A 21,035-nucleotide genomic window follows, 5' to 3' on the forward strand; every position below is an offset into this window, starting at 1 on the left:
TACACTGTCCCATCAAACACTCCCAGGGCAGGTACAGCACGGGTTAGATACAGAGTAAAGCTCCCTCTACACAGTCCCATCAAACACTCCCAGGGCAGGTACATGGTTAGATACAGAGTAAAGCTCCCTCTACACTGCCCCATCAAACACTCCCAGGGCAGGTACAGCATGGATTAGATACAGAGTAAAGCTCCCTCTACACTGTCCCATCAAACACTCCCAGGGCAGGTACAGCACGGGTTAGATACAGAGTAAAGCCCCCTCTACACTGTCCCATCAAACACTCCCAGGGCAGGTACAGCACGGGTTAGATACAGAGTAAAGCTCCCTCTACACAGTCCCATCAAACACTCCCAGGGCAGGTACAGCACAGGTTAGATACAGAGTAAAGCTCCCTCTACACTGTCCCATCAAACACTCCCAGGGCAGGTACAGCATGGATTAGATACAGAGTAATGCTCCCTCTACACTGTCCCATCAAACACTCCCAGGTCAGGTACATGGTTAGATACAGAGTAAAGCTCCCTCTACACTGCCCCATCAAACACTCCCAGGGCAGGTACAGCATGGATTAGATACAGAGTAAAGCTCCCTCTACACTGTCCCATCAAACACTCCCAGGGCAGGTACAGCACGGGTTAGATACAGAGTAAAGCTCCCTCTACACTGTCCCAAAAAAACACTCCCAGGGCAGGTACAGCACAGGTTAGATACAGAGTAAAGCTCCCTCTACACAGTCCCATCAAACACTCCCAGGGCAGGTACAGCACGGGTTAGATACAGAGTAAAGCTCCCTCTACACTGTCCCATCAAACACTCCCAGGGCAGGTACAGGGTTAGATACAGAGTAAATCTCCCTCTACACTGTCCCATCAAACACTCCCAGGGCAGGTACAGGGTTAGATACAGAGTAAAGCTCCCTCTACACAGTCCCATCAAACACTCCCAGGGCAGGTACAGGGTTAGATACAGAGTAAAGCTCCCTCTACACAGTCCCATCAAACACTCCCAGGGCAGGTACAGCACGGGTCAGATACAGAGTAAAGCTCCCTCTACACAGTCCCATCAAACACTCCCAGGGCAGGTACAGCATGGGTTAGATACATAGTAAAGCTCCCTCCAAACAGTCCCATCAAACACTCCCAGGGCAGGTACAGCACGGGGTTAGATACAGAGTAAAGCTCCCACTACACTGTCCCATCAAACACTCCCAGGGCAGGTACAGGGTTAGATACAGAGTAAAGCTCCCTCTACACTGTCCCATCAAACACTCCCAGGGCAGGTACAGTACGGGTTAGATACAGAGTAAAGCTCCTTCTACACTGTCCCATCAAACACTCCCAGGGCAGGTACAGCATGGGTTCGATACAGAGTAAAGCTCCCTCTACACTGTCCCATCAAACACTCCCAGGGCAGATACAGCATGGGTTAGATACAGAGTAAAGCTCCCTCTACACTGTCCCATCAAACACTCCCAGGGCAGGTACAGGGTTACATACAGAGTAAAGCTCCCTCTACACTGTCCCATCAAACACTCCCAGGGCAGGTACAGCACGGGATAAATACAGAGTAAAGCTCCCTCTACACTGTCCCATCAAACACTCCCAGGGCAGGTACAGCACTGGTTAGATACAGAGTAAAGCTCCCTCTACACTGTCCCATCAAACACTCCCAGGGCAGGTACAGGGTTAGATACAGAGTAAAGCTCCCTCTACACTGTCCCATCAAACACTCCCAGGGCAGGTACAGGGTTAGATACAGAGTAAAGCTCCCTCTGCACTGTCCCATCAAACACTCCCAGGGCAGGTACAGGGTTACATGCAGAGTAAAGCTCCCTCTACACTGCCCCATCAAACACTCTCAGGGCAGGTACAGCACGGGGTTAGATACAGAGTAAAGCTCCCTCTACACTGCCCCATCAAACACTCCCAGGGCAGGTACAGCACGGGGTTAGATACAGAGTAAAGCTCCCTTCACACTGTCCCATCAAACACTCCCAGGGCAGGTACAGGGTTAGATACAGAGTAAAGCTCCCTCTACACTGTCCCATCAAACACTCCCAGGGCAGGTACAGGGTTAGATACAGAGTAAAGCTCCCTCTACACTGTCCCATCAAACACTCCCAGGGCAGGTACAGCATGGGTTAGATACAGAGTAAAGCTCCCTCTACACTGTCCCATCAAACACTCCCAGGGCAGGTACAGCACGGGTTAGATACAGAGTAAAGCTCCCTCTACACTGTCCCATCAAACACTCCCAGGGTCAGGTACAGCACAGGTTAGATACAGAGTAAAGCTCCCTCTACACTGTCCCATCAAACACTCCCAGGGCAGGTACAGCACGGGTTAGATACAGAGTAAAGCTCCCTCTACACTGTCCCATCAAACACTCCCAGGGTCAGGTACAGCACAGGTTAGATACAGAGTAAAGCTCCCTCTACACTGTCCCATCAAACACTCCCAGGGTCAGGTACAGCACGGGTTAGATACAGAGTAAAGCTCCCTCTACACTGTCCCATCAAACACTCCCAGGGCAGGTACAGCACGGGTTAGATACAGAGTAAAGCTCCCTCTACACTGTCCCATCAAACACTCCCAGGGCTGGTACAGCACGGGTTAGATACAGAGTAAAGCTCCCTCTACACTGTCCCATCAAACACTCCCAGGGCAGGTGCAGCACATTTCCTTTTCCCAAACTGGCTCTCCAGGGGTTGAGTGAAGTAGGACATTAGTCTCAATTAATGTACCTGAATAAATTATTCAATGGGAAGAGGAGAATAATCTCCTACAGGCTTCTACAGGCATGTAAACAGTAAATGGGTGGTAAGAGGGATGGGGCTGATTAGGGATCAAAAAGGAGATCTACCCATGGAGGCAGAGAGGATGGCCGAGGTACTAAATGAGTACTTTGCATCTGTCTTTACCAAGGAAGAAGATGCTGCCACAGTCACAGTAAAGGAAGATATAGTTGAGATACTGGATGGGCTAAAAATTGATGGAGGTACTGGAAAGCCTAGCTGTACTTAAAGTAGATAAGTCACCCAATCCGGATGGGATGCATCCTAGGTTGCTGAGGGAAGTAAGGGTGGAAATTGCGGAGGTACTGGTTATAATCTTCCAAACACCCGTAGATATGGGGGTGGTGCCAGAGGACTGGAGAATTGCAAATATTACACCCTTGTTCAAAAAAGGGTGTAAGGATAAACCCAGCAACTATAGGCCAGTCAGTTTAACCTCAGTGGTGGGGAAACTTCTAGAAACGATAATCCGGGACAGAAATAGCAGTCATTTGGACGAGTGTGGATTGATTCGGGAAAGCCAGCACAGATTTGTTAAAGGCAAATCGTTTTAACTAACCTGATAGAGTTTTTTGATGAGGTAACAGAGAGGATAGATGAGGGCAATGCAGTTGATGTGGTGAATATGAACTTTCAAAAGGTGTTTGATAAAGTACCGCATGGTCGGCTTATCATCAAGATTGCGGCCCGTGGGATAAAGGGGGCAGTAGCAACATGGATACAGAATTGGCTAAGGGATAGGAAACAGAGAGTAGTGGTGAACGGTTGTTTTTCGGACTGGAGGAAGGTGTACAGTGGTGTTCCCCAGGGGTCAGTGCTGGGACCACTGCTTTTCTTGATATATATTAATGACTTGGACTTGGGTGTACAGGGTGCAATTCCAAAATTTGCAGATGACACGAAAATTGGAAGGGTAGTGAACAGTGAGGAGGATAGTGATAGACTTCAAGAGGATATAGACAGGCTGGTGGAGTGGGCGGACACGTGGCAGATGAAATTTAACGCAGGAAAATGCGAAGAGATACATTTCGGTAGGAAGAACGAGGAGAGGTAATATAAACTAGAGGGCACAATTCTAAAAGGGGTGCAGGAACAGAGAGAGCTGGGGGTATATGTGCACAAATCATTGAAGGTGGCAGGGCAGGTTGAGAAAGTGGTTAAAAAAGCATACGGGATCCTGGGCTTTATAAATAGAGGCATAGAGTACAAAAGCAAGGAAGTCATGATGAACCTTTATAAAACACTGGTTCGGCCACAACTAGATTATTGTGTCCAGTTCTGGGCACCGCACTTCAGGAAAGATGTGAAGGCCTTAGAGAGGGTGCAGAAAAGATTTACCAGAATGATTCCAGGGATGAGGGACTTTAGTTACATGGATAGACTGGAGAAGCTGGGGTTGTTCTCCTTGGAACAGAGGCGGTTGTGAGGAGATTTGATAGAGGTATTCAAAATCATGAAGGGTCTAGACAGAGTAGATAGAGAGAAACTGTTCCCATTGGTGGAAGGGTCAAGACCCAGAGGACATAGATTTAAGGTGATTGACAAAAGAACCAAAGGTGACATGAGGAAAAACTTTTTTGCACAGCGAGTGGTTAGGATCTGGAATGCACTGCCCGAGGGGATGGTGGAGGCAAATTCAATCACGGCCTTCAAAAGGGAACTGGATAAGTACTTGAAAGGAAAAAATTTGCAGGGCTACGGGGAAAGGGCGGGGGAATGGGACTAGCTGGATTGCTCTTGCATAGAGCCGGCATGGACTCGATGGGCCGAATGGCCTCCTTCCGTGCTATAACCTTTCTATGATTCTATGAATATCAAGAATAATGGACTTTGTGGCCTGATCACCACGTGAGAGAAAAACCTGGTTTGTAAACCATACAAGTGTTGTCGAAACTGTATGACATTTCTGGGTATAATTCATTGCTTTTATCTTGCAGGAAAACGGACTTGTCTGTCCTACCTATTCACCAGACAAAGACACATCACCTGCAGGTACTGATGTGACAAGAGAAAGTTTGCATTTGAAATGTTGCATTGCTTATTTATTTTGGAAAACGGAAGTTAGTTTAATCTTTAAAGTTTTTGGTTTATGATCTTTACAATTAATACCTACCACCTAGCCTGACGGATCAGTCTGTTTATTTGGTATCTGTAGTCTTGGCCTCACCTCAATGAAACCACTTACTTAGCAAATATAAGTTATTTTTAACCATAGCTCACTGACATTTGAGAGGGCCAGAGAGAGCTTGAGAGAGAGAGATAGCGAGAGAGAAAGAGAGAGAGACAGCGAGAGAGAGAGACAGCGAGAGAGAGAGATAGCGAGAGAGTGAGAGAGACAGCGAGAGAGAGAGAGAGACAGCGAGAGAGAGAGAGCGACAGAGAGAGAAAGAGAGAGAGATAGCGAGAGAGACACAGCGAGAGAGAGAGAGATAGCGAGAGGGAGAGAGACAGCGAGAAAGAGAGAGAGTGACAGCGAGAGAGAGAGAGAGATAAAGAGATAGAGAGAGACAGCGAGAGAGAGAGAGACAGCGAGAGAAAGACGAAGAGAGAGAGTCAGAGAGAGACAGAGAGAGAGAGAGACAGAGAGAAAGAGACAGAGACGGGAACTCAGTGGGTGGATAGATAACCGCGTGGGAAACCCGCAAGTGAAGTGAACACATCGGAATCTGCGATCGCAACTCAATTGAAGGCAGTTAATTTTGCTTCTGGGTTTCATGTCTCCAAGCTGCCTCGCGAGTGTACTGCACACCAGCATGACAGGATCTGAAGTCCACTATTTAAAGAGCCAATGCAAAAATGGATTTTGGAGGAGAAAGGAAGAAGTGAAGTCCAAGAGAGCAAGGGCAGCTCCCAGGTTAATCGATGCTTCACTTGATGTAGTGCTGGGTGCAGTGAGAGCCAGGAGGGAGCTCATTTATCCCAGTGATGGGAGGAATAAACCCAGTTCTGTCACCAACCAGGTCTGGCTGGAGGTGGCAGGAGAGGTGAGCAGGAGCACGGTGCCCAGGCCTTGGGTTCAGTGCAGGAAGCGGTTTATTGACCTAACCAGGTCAGGAAAAGTGAGTACATTTGCTGATTCACCCACATCCTGTGAAACGTAACCCCCCCCCCCTCTCACTCTGTGTTGCCATGCCTACCCCATCACATCACTCCTCACGCCCACTTAAGTCTCAGCATCAACCATCCTTCACTTTCCACGCACTTCCTCAACCCCCCATTTGTGCACCCACCACTGCCACTCACCACAATCCTGATGCAATGTGATGGATCAGTCTGACTGTCACCCTCTGATGCATCTGTTTCATTGTCAGCCTCACCCAAAGCAATGCATCCATCGGGTGAATACATCACCTTCAGTCACTCACAGGTCTGTTCTTTCTCCCCTTGGAGGAGAAGAGAGCACAAAACGCAAGGGAGAGGGAGAGGAGTGGAGGTGGCTCACCACAGATAGTCCAGCTGACAGATGCAGAGGAGGAGGCCATGGAGATAAGTGAGACATCTGTATCCCTATCCATCGGAGATGGAGAGACTGGGAACCCGCAGATGGCCGGTGACAGAACTTAAACACCTTTCACACACATGATGAATTGATTTTATCAATGACTGAACTCTGACAGACCTGAGTATGGTGATTGGAAAGATTGTCACTTTGCCGATGAAGGATTCATTTCGCTTTCTGTTGTAACCCAGGGCCTTCACACGTTCAAGAAGAATGGGGTGAGATGGAAGACATCGATTCCTCAGAGGATCTCCTCCCTTCTGAGGGTGCAGTGTCACAGGTCATACAGCCATGCACCAGTGCAGATACTGGTACTTCAGTGGGTCTTGTTGGACAGTTTAGTTGGGTTTTCAGTTGGTGATTCACCACTCACAAGTGAGCACGAGCAGACACTGGTGGCAGGGGCAGCTGTGGAGAGTCCACGTCGGGGGACACACTCCTCGACAAGCTCTGCTCAGCTGGACACAGATGCTGAACCCTGGGGCCATTGTAGAGAAGGAGGTACAGCTGCACCTTTGCGAGGTACTGGAAAACGTACCATGCACACTCTCCACAATAGCGCAGAGGATGGAGGAGTCCAACTCCATCGCTAGTGGATTGGTGACGCAGGTAAGTGTGGGAATGTCTGCGATGGAGAAAATGGCAGCCTCCATTGAGCTTCAAGCACAGCTCTCAAATCAACCATGACAATGGCTGTGCGGACTCTGGATGCCAACAAGTCTGCCGCCTTAAATAAGCGGACAGATACTTTATCCGGGGCCTTACAACGGATCACTGATCTGCACCAAGCTGTTCCCCAGCAGAGTGGTGGGAGTGATGTGCCGCTGGCCCAGGAGAGGGATGATGGCGAAAGGGGACATGGAAGTGGGGACTCCACTCAAAGCGCCCCCACGTCTCACCCGTTGCCCCCCCTCAGCCAGTACCCGACATGCTGCCTCATCTCCCGATGGCCCAGTCTGCCTCTGCGCAGGTGTAGGTGGAGCAATCTTTGGCGGGGCCCTCACAGACTCCAAAACCCAGAGGTCGTAGGCCGAGAGCATCTCAGCAGACAGGGCAGGGATCTGAGCAACCTGCCACTACCCCTGCTGGAGCCACAGGGGGTGCACCACATAGAAGTGGTAGAAATATAAAGTTAAAGCAATTGTAGTTCACCAAGGGTATGCACAAGGGTGTTTGAAGAACTGCTGGCTCATGTGGTGGTCCTCGGATTGCCACTTGTGTGCAATCGATTGCACCCTTTACCCGTGGGAAGCCAGCCAGAGAGTGGAAACCCACTGCCCGCTCATTCTGGCTATTGTCATCGCAGGGGAAGTTTACGTAATCGGATGCCCTGGCAAACAAGCCATCAATCACCTGTCTTATGCACTAATGTGCAGGCGACCGACACACGCTGGAGATGTCACTGGTGGCGCACTGGAAGGACCCAGAGGTGAAGAAATTGAGGGCAGTGTTGACATTAACTGTGACGGGCAATGCGTGGCCACCAGGCCCAGCCGGGAGCAGCTCTGCATGAAGGAGCCTGCAGATGTCTGCGACCACCTGGTGACTCAATCTGAGCCTGCGTAGACACTGCTCCTCAGAGAGGTCCAGGGGAGCTCAGTCTCTGTCTGTAGACCCTCTCACGAGGGTAGTGCCTCCTGCGACCTAGGCCCTTCCGTTGGCCCCCTCTCTGCTGTTCTCCAGATCTTTGTTGCACACCTCTGTCTTGTGCACTGAATCCCAACACAGCACGACATGCCTGCCGTGGATGGTCATTTTCCTCCTCCTCAGATGTCCTCTGGAATACATCCATTGTGCCTGCCCCCCACCCCATCCTGGTCTTGTCAGTTTGAGAGGCTCCAAAGCCTTCTGAAAGCTGTCTCAACAAAAAACTATCAACCAAACGTTTGCCTGAGAGAACTGAGAGACCAGTTGCAATGTCTGAGCTTTTATTATGATGTGTCAATCACAGGTTTAAAAGCCCAAATCAACTTCTGCATTAATATCACCTCCGTTTCACCGGCAAGATTGAGAAGCCATGGGAAACCCATGCAGATGAGGTTAAATTCGTCTCAGCCTTAGAATCCACACAAAATTAAGTACCTCAACTATTTCAATGAGGTACATTACCCCTTTAACAATCCATCCGCCGCCATTAAGTGGGGATGGGACTTCCAGGTTTTGGATGCGCGCGCCTCCAAACGCACCTGGGTTAAACCTGGAAGTGGACGTGTTTTAGCCAGGTCGCAGTCGCACTTTAAAAAGTTGTTATTTTAACCTCCCACCTGCTCCCAACCCACCAGTTCTTTCGGGTTAAAATTACCCCGAGAGAGAGAAAGAGAGCCAGAGGGTCAGACAGAGAGAGAATTAGACAGAGAGAGAGAGACAGAGAGAGAATGATGCAGACAGAGACAGAAAAACAGAGCTAGAGAGAGAAAGATGGAGACGGAGAGAGAAAGACAGAGCGAGAGAGAGAATGATGGAGAGAGAGAGAGAAAGACAGAGCGAGAGAGAGAATGATGGAGAGAGAGAGAGAAAGACAGAGCGAGAGAGAGAATGATGGAGAGAGAGACAGAAAGCCAGAGCTAGAGAGAGAATGATGGAGACAGAGACAGAAAGACAGAGCTAGAGAGAGAATGATGGAGAGAGAGACAGAAAGACAGAGCCAGAGAGAGAATGATGGAGACAGAGACAGAAAGACAGAGCCAGAGAGAGAATGATGCAGACAGAGACAGAAAAACAGAGCTAGAGAGAGAAAGATGGAGATGGAGAGAGAAAGACAGAGCGAGAGAGAGAATGATGGAGAGAGAGAGAGAAAGACAGAGCGAGAGAGAGAATGATGGAGACGGAGAGAGAAAGACAGAGCTAGAGAGAGAATGATGGAGAGAGAGAGAGAAAGACAGAGCGAGAGAGAGAATGATGGAGAGAGAGACAGAAAGCCAGAGCTAGAGAGAGAATGATGGAGAGAGAGAGAGAAAGACAGAGCTAGAGAGAGAATGATGGAGACAGAGACAGAAAGCCAGAGCTAGAGAGAGAATGATGGAGACAGAGACAGAAAGACAGAGCTCGAGAGAGAATGATGGAGACAGAGAGAGAAAGACAGAGCTAGAGAGAGAATGATGGAGAGAGAGAGAGAAAGACAGAACCAGAGAGAGAATGATGGAGAGAGAGACAGAAAGACAGAGCTAGAGAGAGAATGATGGAGACAGAGAGAGAAAGACAGAGCTAGAGAGAGAATGATGGAGAGAGAGAGAGAAAGACAGAACCAGAGAGAGAATGATGGAGAGAGAGAGAGAAAGACAGAGCTAGAGAGAGAATGATGGAGAGAGAGAGAGAAAGACAGAGCTAGGGAGAGAATGATGGAGAGAGAGAGAGAGAGAAAGACAGAGCGAGAAAGAGAATGATGGAGAGAGAGAGAAAGACAGAACTAGAGAGAGAATGATGGAGCGAGAGAGAGAAAGACAGAGCGAGAGAGAGAATGATGGAGAGAGAGAGAGAAAGACAGAGCTAGAGAGAGAATGATGGAGAGAGAGAGAGAGAAAGACAGAGCTAGAGAGAGAATGATGGAGAGAGAGAGAGAAAGACAGAGCTAGAGAGAGAATGATGGAGAGAGAGAGAGAAAGACAGAGCGAGAGAGAGAATGATGGAGAGAGAGACAGAAAGACAGAGCGAGAGAGAGAATGATGGAGAGAGAGAGAGAAAGACAGAGCTAGAGAGAGAATGATGGAGAGAGAGAGAGAAAGACAGAGCTAGGGAGAGAATGATGGAGAGAGAGAGAGAGAGAAAGACAGAGCGAGAAAGAGAATGATGGAGAGAGAGAGAAAGACAGAACTAGAGAGAGAATGATGGAGCGAGAGAGAGAAAGACAGAGCGAGAGAGAGAATGATGGAGAGAGAGAGAGAAAGACAGAGCTAGAGAGAGAATGATGGAGAGAGAGAGAGAGAAAGACAGAGCTAGAGAGAGAATGATGGAGAGAGAGAGAGAAAGACAGAGCTAGAGAGAGAATGATGGAGAGAGAGAGAGAAAGACAGAGCGAGAGAGAGAATGATGGAGAGAGAGACAGAAAGACAGAGCGAGAGAGAGAATGATGGAGAGAGAGAGAGAAAGACAGAGCTAGAGAGAGAATGATGGAGAGAGAGAGAGAAAGACAGAGCTAGAGAGAGAATGATGGAGAGAGAGAGAAAGACAGAGCTAGAGAGAGAATGATGGAGAGAGAGAGAAAGACAGAGCCCGAGAGAGAAATGGTGCTGGTAAACATAAAAGAAAAGTAATAAAACAGGAACGGAAACACAACGTGGAATATTCATGTGGAACCGAACAGTTTTGTGGTGGGAATTGGAAGTGTCTTCTCCCCTGTGACACTGTGATTGTGGAACACAGTGGGGGTCATCGGGACACTATCTATCCAAGTCTTTGCACAAATTTTGTTTTCTTCCCTAGTGCACTGAAAGTGTTGATTTTGGTTCCATAATAATCGTTCTATGGAATTTGAACTGTCCACTGCTACCATGAGAAAATAGCCATTCTGCATGTATGTCTAGACTGTGACTGTCGCAAGGTCACAACATAATTATGCCATTCGGGACATCTTGATTCATCCATCCATGCAAATCCTACTATCACCCCATTGCTGCATCCAATTGAATGATTCCAGGGATTTTGCTTCCACTGTAGGATTTTCTCATTAACCCTGTGAGGTTCGGCTTAAACAAACTCACACCATCAGGATGACGGGGGGCGCCATGGCTGCATTCACCACGACATCTGAGGACGAGCAACATCACCAGCCTCGCCAGGCACGGTGCCCACCTCCGCCACTTGCAGCTCCACAAGACAGTGCTTTTTAAAAATGTTTTTATTCGTTCATGGGATGTGGGCGTTGCTGGCGAGGCCGGTATTTATTGCCCATCCCTAATTGCCCTTGAGAAGGTGGTGGTGAGCCGCCTTCCTGAACCGTTGCAGTCCGTGTGGTGACGGTTCTCCCACAGTGCTGTTAGGAAGGGAGTTCCAGGATTTTGACCCAGCAACGATGAAGGAACGGCGATATATTTCCAAGTCGGGATGGTGTGTGACTTGGCGGGGAACGTGCAGGTGGTGTTGTTCCCTTGTGCCTGCTGCTCTTGTCCTTCTAGATGGTAGAGGTCGCGGGTTTGGAATGTGCTGTCGAAGAAGCCTTGGCGAGTTGCTGCAGTGCATCCTGTGGATGGTACACACTGCAGCCACTGTGCGCCAGTGGTGAAGGGAGTGAATGTTTAGGGTGGTGGATGGGGTGCCAATCAAGCGGCTGCTTTGTCTTGGATGATGTCGAGTGTCTTGAGTGTTGTTGGAGCTGCACTCATCCAGGAAAGTGGAGACCATCATACTCCTGACTTGTGCCTTGTAGATGGTGGAAAGGCTTTGGGGAGTCAGGAGGTGAGTCACTCACTGCAGAATACCCAGCCTCTGACCTGCTCTTGTAGCCACAGTATTTATATGGCTGGTCCAGTTAAGTTTCTGGTCAATGGTGACCCCCAGGATGTTGATGGTGGGGGATGCGGCGATGTTAATGCCGTTGAATGTCAAGGGGAGGTGGTTAGACTCTCTCTTGTTGGAGATAGTCATTGCCTGGCACTTGTCTGGCACGAATGTTACTTGCCACTTATCAGCCCAAGTCTGGATGTTGTCCAGGTCTTGCTGCATGCGGGCACGGACTGCTTCATTATCTGAGGGGTTGCGAATGGAACGGAACACTGTGCAATCATCAGCGAACATCCCCATTTCTGACCTTATGATGGAGGGAAGGTCATTAATGAAGCAGCTGAAGATGGTTGGGCCTAGGACACTGCCCTGAGGAACTCCTGCAGCAATGCCCTGGGGCTGAGATGATTGGCCTCCAACAACCACTACCATCTTCCTTTGTGGTAGGTATGACTCCAGCCACTGGAGAGTTTTCCCCCGGATTCCCATTGACTTCAATTTTACTCGGGCTCCTTGGTGCCACACTCGGTCAAATGCTGTCTTGATGTCAAGGGCAGTCACTCTCACCTCACCTCTGGAATTCAGCTCTTTTGTCCATGTTTGGACCAAGGCTGTAATGAGGTCTGGAGCCGAGTGGTCCTGGCGGAACCGAAACTGAGCATCGGTGAGCAGGTTATTGGTGAGTAAGTGCCGCTTGATAGCACTGTCGACGACACCTTCCATCACTTTGCTGATGATTGAGAGTAGACTGATGGGACGGTAATTGGCCGGATTGGATTTGTCCTGCTTTTTGTGGACAGGACATACCTGGGCAATTTTCCACATTGTCGGGTAGATGCCAGTGTTGTAGCTGTACTGGAACAGCTTGGCTAGAGGCTCAGTTAGTTCTGGAGCACAAGTCTTCAGCACTACAGCCGGGATGTTGTCGGGGCCCATCGCCTTTGCTGTATCCAGTGCACTCAGCCGTTTCTTGATATCACGTGGAGTGAATGGAATTGGCTGAAGACTGGCTTCTGTGATGGTGGGGATATCGGGAGGAGGCTGAGATGGATCATCCACTCGGCACTTCTGGCTGAAGATGGTTGCAAACGCTTCAGCCTTGTCTTTTGCACTCACGTGCTGGACTCCGCCATGATTGAGGATGGGGATGTTTGCAGAGCCTCCTCCTCCCGTTAGTTGTTTAATTGTCCACCACCATTCACGACTGGATGTGGCAGGACTGCAGAGCTTTGATCTGGTCCGTTGGTTGTGGAATCGCATAGCTCTGTATATAGCATGTTGCTTCCTCTGTTCAGCATGTATGTAGTCCTGTGTTGTAGCTTCACCAGGTTGGCACCTCATTTTTAGGTATGCCTGGTGCTGCTCCTGGCATGCTCCTCTACACTCCTCATTGAACTAGGGTTGATCCCCTGGCTTGTTGGTAATGGTAGAGTGAGGAATATGCCGGATAGGAGTGGATAGGAATATCCAGGCAAGTGGAGACCATCACACTCCTGACTTGTGCCTTGTAGATGGTGGAAAGGCTTTGGAGAGTCAGGAGGTGAGTCACCCACCGCAGAATACCCAGCCTCTGACCGGATAGGAATATCCAGCACAATCTGTAACCTCCTCATGAGGTTACAGATTGTGCTGGAATACAATTCTACTGCCGCTGATGGCCCACAGCACCTCATGGATGCCCAGTTTTGAGCTGCTAGATCTGTTCTGAATCTATCCCATTTAGCACGGTGATAGTGCCACACAACACGTTGGATGGTGTCCTCAGTGTGCCACAGGGACCTGCACAAGAGCACAGAGGGCAACAACAGAAAGGGGTGCCGCTTGAAGAGGCCCCATCCACATCTGCCACCCACATGGAGGAGGAGGAGGAACCCATGGGCAGAGCAGCGGCTCACCTGGCTGCTCGTGAGGCCAGTGAGTCACTGATATGTGAACAGTTCTCCTAACATCAGAAAGTGTGAACAGTCCAGTCCTCACACCACCTGGAAAGAGCAGCGCCCACACCAGGCCGCCCACCCCTCCCTGCACAAAACAGACCTGCAACTACACATACACCCAGTGTAGAGTGACCCAATGGGTGGCATCAAGTGTGGGTGTTCATGGTGAACCTCATGAAAGGGCCCTATCACAAAAGCCAGTCAAGAATGGGCAAGACATGGCAGCAGTGTTGACAATCATAAAATTTAATGTCACTTTAACAAAAACTAAATATAAATGAAAAACATCACAGTCTGTCAGACACCCTTGTGCATCCCCTTTGTGCTCACAAAACCTTCGCCTTTCTCTTCTGACTACTTCTACGTGGTGCTTCCCCTGTGGCTGCAGCAGAGGTAGTGGCAGGTTGCTCATGTTCATACCCTGACTGCTTAAATGCTTTGGGTCTACGCCCTCTGGGTTTTGGAGTCCATGAGGACCCCTCCAAAGACTGCTCCACCTGCACCTGTGCAGGGGCAGACTCGGCCACCTGGAGAGGAGGCAGCATTGTGGGTACTGGTTGAGAGGGGGGCAACGGGTGAGATGTGGGAGCGCTTTGAGTGGCGTCCCCACTTTCATGTCCCCTTTCTCCATCATCCCTCTCCTGGCCCAGGCCCACATCACTCCTACCACCCTGCTGGATGACAGTTTGGAGGACATGTGTGATGCCTTGGAAGCCCAATTGTAAAGTTTCTGTCTGCCTGTTTAAGGTGGCAGAATGTTGCTCACCCTGAGTCCGAATGGCCTTTGTCAGGGTCTGAATGGACTCATTTGTGAGCCCTGCTTGAAGCTCAACGAAGGCTAGCCTTCTCTCCATTACAGACATTCCCGCACTTACCCGCGACACTATCTCAGACAGTTGCGCACGTCTCTGTGACAGTATCTCAGAGAGTTGCTCACGTCCCTGTGACAGTATCTCAGAGATTCCCTCCTGTACCTGTACCACCGTTCCACTCATGCAGGAGTTGGACTCCTCCATCCTCTGCGCGATTGTGGAGAGTGCGCGTGGCACCTGTTCCAGCACCTCGCAAATGTGCTGCTGTCCCTCGATCATTCTCCTTTTAAAGGATGGCTCCCAGGGTTCAGCATCTGTATCCAGCTGAGCAGAGCCTGGGGAGGAGTGCTCCCACCGACATGGACTCTCCACAGCTGCCCCTGCCACCAGTGTCTGCTCGTGCTCACTTGTGTGTGGTGACTCACCAGGTGTCAACCCAACTAACTCACTACTAGGACCCACCAAGGTGTGAGTATCTGCACTGGTGGATGGCTCGCTCAGATGTGACGGTGCACCCTCAGAGGCCTGAAGCTCCTCTGAGGAATCGCCCTCTGCCGTCACAGCGGTCGCTGAAGGCCCTGTAAGAGAACAGAAGGCAGTATTAAGCATGATCACAGATGTGTCATGTTATGATGAGCATACTGAGGTGCTGAAGATGGCAAGGCATGTTAACATCAATTCATATTGTGTGTGCTGAATGTTAAAGTTCTGTCACCAGACGTTTGTCGGGTGCCAGTCTCGGCGTCCCTGATGGACAGGCACTCGAGGGTGCGGCTCAGCTCCAGAGCCTCCTGCTCCGCGTCTGTGAGGATGACAATTTGTTGTGGCCCCCCCCTTCCGGTCTTCGCCCACTCCCGTGCATTTTGCGCTCTCTTCTCCTATAAGGGGAGAAAGTAGAGAGGCGTGAGTGAGGGATGGTGACACGGCTAACGGCTGAATGCATTGGTTTGGGTGAGGCTGACCGTGAAAGAGATGCATCAGAGGGTGAGTATGAGACAGAGCCATGACATTGTATGAGGATTGGGTTGAGTGATAGTGGTGGGGTGACTAATGGGGAGGTGAGTAAGTGCTGAGGAAGTGCAGGTCAGTTGAGGATGAGGTTTGAGTGGGTGTGAGGAGTGATGTGATAGAGTTGTGCTGGCAGTGCAGAAGGAGTTGGAGGGTGGGCGGTGATGTAAAAGACGGAGTGTAGGAGAATGAGTAAGTGTACTCACTTTGACTGACCTAGTTCGGTCATTGAAGCGCTTCCTGCACTGGACCCATGTGCGGGGGATGTTGCTGCTGCTGGTGACCTCCTCTGCTACCTCGAGCCCGGCCTTCTTGGTGGCAGAGGCAGGCCACTTCCTCCCGTCCGCCGGGTAAAACGGATCCCTCCTCCCCCTCACCCCATCCAGTAGCACCTGGAGTGAAGCATCATTGAATCTTGGAGCAGCCTTGGCCCTGTGCTGCTCCATTGTGGTGTGTGGGTGTTTGCTCCAGGAACAGCTATTGGAGGACTGCCCCTTTAAATAGAGCTCCTCCAGCTGACAGCCTGTGATGCCCGGAACCACGTTAAGTGGCACCAATTGAATCGTGATCGCGTGGGAAACAGACTTTTTTTATTGGTCGGGTTACCCGCGCGCCCATTCACTGCTATCCTGCCTCCACTCTAATATCGGAGCCGAAGAGTGGTTCCCTTTTGGTTCACTTTATTAAAACAAAATGAACACTCACTACACAATCCCAATTTCTACTACAGCATTTAAGAAGACTTAGTATCTAAACTCACTATAAAATTCAGTAACCAAATATGTATAATCTTTGTTAGGACTGTACTGCACCAGAATCAAGAAGTGATTAGCTCCTTCGATCTCTGGGGTGGGGAGGAGCTCCCCCATGCACATCTGTGCTCTTCTTCCTCATGGACAGTTTCTTTGTCTCCATGGTCTGTTAACAACTTAGGTGGGCCCAACGGTCTCCTTATATCCACCTACTTCATCACTGCTTGTTTCTTGGTTTCCTTCCATTGTTTGAATCTGGCAGTCCCATCCTGTCTCTGGGTAGGCGTTCTCTTGTCGTTGGTGACACAGCCTCAGTCAATGGTGCGTCGGGGGTCTTCTAATCTCAGTCTTTTGTTTCTACACTTAACGTTGTTTAAGTTTGTTCTTGGGTTCAACACATTTTCCTTCTCAGTCTCTCCTGCTCTTTGATGATCTGCAGGTCGACCACACTTTGTATTCTGGTCTCACACCTTTGCCACATTTATTGACCTTAACAGTCACATCCTTTGATCCTTTGCTTTCCTCCTTACGTTAAGTTTCCACAGGATAGCTCAAAGACAAGGTTACTGTTGAACTTATAAAGAATGTCTCATGCTCATCATGGTTGAGCACACTGTGGCCAAATATCCCATGATGCACCAGTATACTGTCGTTCAACATTTCCCTTCAGTTGTTTTATTCGATCAATCTCTACACCACTGCTCTATCTGGAAGTTTATTCCACATGTTGATCACTCTTTGTGTGAAGACAAATTTCCCAATGCCTTTCTCTAGTTGGAACATGTGTCCCCTGGTTCTACTCCTACAGTTCAATGGAAAATAATATTCCCGGTTAACTTTTTCTATACCCTTAACAATCTTATATCCCTCTATAAGATCACCTCTCAGTCGCCCCCTTTCCAGGCTGAAAAGTCCAAGCCTCTCCAATCTTTCCTCATAACTCAGACCTTTGACACTAGGGATTAGCCTTATGGCTCATCTCTGCACTGCATCCAATGTCTGGGCCACCATATTAGCCTGTTTCCAATCCACTGATACCTCCCAGTCTCTCATAATGATCATCATTGCTTCACAAATCTCTTCCCTGGTCCCTTTCAGCACTCTGGGATAAATATCATCTATCCCTCGGGATTTATTTGTTTTGAGTCCTGTTATCCTGTCAAGGACCTCCAGCTCCGTTATAATAAAGTCATTGATTGTACTTGGGATATCTTTATGTGGAGAGGGCATGTTGCTCATGTGAATACTTGGAAAAAGTATTTATTCAGAATATTTACTATATTGTGTTCATCCTCAGTTTCAAGGCCATTTGCATCTTTTATGGTTTTCACCTCTCCTCTGACTGCCCTCTTGTTCTTTGTGGTACTGAAAGAATATTTTTCTGTTATGTTTCGCTTCACCCACTATCATTTTTTCCAGGTCTCTCTTTGCCACTCTGATCACCTTTTTAATATGTTTCTATAATTTTTACATTCATCCCACTGAGTCCCTTCTCTTTTCTCCCTGCAGAATTCGTACAGGCCATTTTTCCTCTTTGTCTCACTTTTAATTTGTTTGCAAGGATCACACTTGTTTAATCTGAGCTTGTTGGTTTTGAGAATGTATTTATCCTGTATGCTCAGCACTATACCTTTAAAGGCGGTCCACTTGTCTTCTACAGACGTGTTGTTGAACAACCTCCACCAATCTATTTGCTTTAGTTGTTCTCTCATTTCATTAAATGTTGCCCTTTTAAAATTATCTGCCTAGCTGCTGGCCTTAGTTATTTCGGACTCCCAGATCGTGCCAAACATTATCACTCCATGGGTCACTGACCCCCAGGGGAGCTACAGCTTCCATTTCATGTACATTTTCTGGGCCACCTACAAATACCAGATCAAGATGGGCAGTGCCTCGTGTGTCTCTTGATGTTCTGGGTCCAGTGGCAGCATCTTGCTTTACATCTACCGACCCTGACTCTAAATCACTTGGGTTTCCCCACTGTATAGTTGGTTGATTGAAGTCTCCCAATAAAGTAACTTTCCTGTTCTCACGTGTCCTTCCTATCACTGTTATCAGGCTGATGGGCTGTGGGGGGCATCACAGCTGAACCAAATCCTGGCCTCACCTGACTTTGCTGGTGTCCAGCATTGCCATGGCAGCGGTGGGGGGGAGGGGCAGAGGGGGCATTTCAATTTTAAAAGGCCCCTAAAAGACTACAATGGATCGTGTGGGAACATGTACAATTTTATTAGAAATAGCAGCTGGAGGACGTTCCTCCTGTCACATGGGAAATCATCGGCCCGAATCAATAGAAAATAAAATTGGCAGGCTGCAAAAACGGTCCAATTTGAACCCGTCAATTTCCCACCCAGTGGATTAGGTCAAAATGATCCTCTTTAAGTCTGGGGATTTGTTTGCCAATCTTTCATGTTTGCCAAAGAATTTTCAAATCTGCAGGACACAGATGAGGGCATCGAGTACATTGTAATTCCTCACCTACGTTTTGGAAGCACTAATGTATGTGTTACTCTTTGCCCAGCAGGTAACCAGGATGAAAAGATTCAGTCAATAGTAATCGACTGTAGTAGCGTCATATTCATTGACACAGCTGGAGCAAAATTGTTCGTTCAGGTAAATGACTGCAAAGTCCAGGCAGAAAGGTGCAGTGCCGCTTAGTACACAAACCAAAGTTCAGAGGTCAAATTTCTCGGAACATTTCTATCTAAATGTCAGAAATCACCCTTCTCAAAGAAAGATGGCCTCTCACTCAATTAGCGTCAAACTGTTTACCCAGTACCAGGAAGTTTGTCAAAGGCATTTGATTACAAAGTCAAAACAAGTTGTTAGATTATTGGTATGTGTTGGATCTCCGACCTTCAAAAGGACAGTAATATGTTGGGAAGGGTTCAGAGAAAAACTCTTGGACCAATTATTTTTGTGTTATTTGCTCCTCCGATGTGGGCAAAGCTGGCAAGGCCGGATATATTGCCCATATCTAGTTGCCCTGAGGTGATGATGGCGGGCTTTCTTCTTGAACCGCTGCAGCCCTATTATTGAACTTCTTAGCTTGCTAGACCACTTCAGAAGTCATTAAGCATCAACCACGAAGTGGGACTGGAGCCACATGAAGGACATTCATGAACCAGTTGGATTTTTGAAACAACCTGGCAGCTTTCGTGGTCATTGTAGCCCAGACATCACCAAATTTATCTAATTCAATTTGATAACTTGCGACAGTGGGATTTGGTATCTTTGTCCAGTGTCATAACCACTACACCACCATACCCTGACAAAATCGCAGAACGAATCTTGTTTTCCTTGAACACAAAAAAAAGATTGAGGGTGGACATAATCCAGGTTTTTAAAATGACAGAGGAGTTGTTAATGTAAATGTAAGCAGGCTATTGAACTTGCATTTTGAATGTAGAAATAGGGGACATGAACACAAAATTAACAAGACCCATGTAAGACTGGAGGTTAGAAGAATTTCAACACCCCCCCCCCCCCACCGCCCGCTGTAGTCAACTTGACTCTCTGTTCAATTATTCGAGACTGACACCATAATGGTTAATAGCCATATTACTTTATTTAGCACAAGCAAGAATCAATACATTATAGTATTTATGCGATAGTTTACAAAGCACAATTGGGAATTATATTACCCTGTTGTCCTTTGGGTAGAAGCTGCAACCTCGTTCCCCGTTCCTTCAGACCCGTACCCTCATTCTCGTTTACCCGTCTGGTACTTTCTTTCCTGTCCTCTACACAAACAAAGACTCAGACTCCCCAATTATAGCCCCAAAAAACGGAACTGCGGCAAAATACATCCAATCAGGTATTTTCCCAAATATTCCGCTTAATTTACCCATTCATATAGACAACACGTACTTGTCCAGATGAGACAGTGCCTTGTGACCCCCCTCATCTCTCCTTATTCTCAATAACAACATCCTTAGCACAACATTCCTCAGTCCCTGCAGTTGATGAATCACCCTATAGGCCTTGAAGGTAATGGGAGTTCTAGCTAGCTTCAGCATTCCGGTATGTCTGAAGGAGTGGTGATACCGTTATGTCCCTCCCTGCAGTAACAAGATTCTCATGGCTGTTAGTGCCTGCAGCTGCAGGAAGTTAATTTAAAAGCAGTCTATGTTATGGTACAGTAGGTTCAGCTAAAGCCTTGACTATTTAACCCTTTCGAACCTGGTTCCCCTAAATACCTTCTAATCCTATATTTGCTTATATTCCCCGCCTTGAGGAGGAGGAGCTACCTGCGACTCCTCACTCAATCTTATTTCTTACCTTGCTGCAACAGGGCCACTATCTCTAGGTTATTAATGCATCGACCAAGTCTCTTAAACATACGTTTCAAGGAACACATCATAATATCAAGAAATCATGGACTTAAAAGATTCTCCAGCTCTCCTTTTACTATTGTTTCTCCCGAGCCCGATTTCCCTGTTAACTGAAAGGAACCTAACCCTGAATTTTGGAAATCCAAATTACTATGTCCCTCTTTACTTTAATTTCAATCCCTCTGATTGTTTCATTAATTAGTCGGTTTTTCTATGGAGCATGTGTCAGTGCCTTGTTTAAAAGGTTTTCTCACTCTCCTGGGCCACATTAACCACTTCATGTCGTGCTGTTGTCCAGTAACTGAGCATATCTGAGACCCGTTCTTCAGAGCATCTTCATCACGCATTTCTGCATACTGGTCGCCTCACAAAACATATCACACGTTCTGCTGGCCAGTTTCTTTTTCCTCATGGTATTTCCGAATGTGTTTTCTATGGCACACGTCACATGTCCAGTAAG

General features: G+C 48.2%; 1 protein-coding gene across 2 annotated transcripts in view; it reads left to right on the plus strand.

Annotated features, from left to right (window-relative positions):
* Positions 1–21,035, plus strand: part of slc26a10 (solute carrier family 26 member 10) — a 94,615-nt gene that overhangs the window by 58,564 nt on the left and 15,016 nt on the right. Inside the window, exons 14-15 of one of the 2 annotated variants that reach the window (XM_067976721.1) lie at positions 4,735–4,789; positions 18,763–18,854. In XM_067976721.1, coding sequence (XP_067832822.1) covers positions 4,735–4,789; positions 18,763–18,854 — 147 coding nt within the window. The remainder of the gene's footprint in view (positions 1–4,734; positions 4,790–18,762; positions 18,855–21,035) is intronic. The other variant, XM_067976723.1, reaches the window with a different exon arrangement.

The sequence above is a fragment of the Heptranchias perlo genome, chromosome X (assembly GCF_035084215.1).
Source record: "Heptranchias perlo isolate sHepPer1 chromosome X, sHepPer1.hap1, whole genome shotgun sequence".
NCBI lineage: Eukaryota > Metazoa > Chordata > Chondrichthyes > Hexanchiformes > Hexanchidae > Heptranchias > Heptranchias perlo.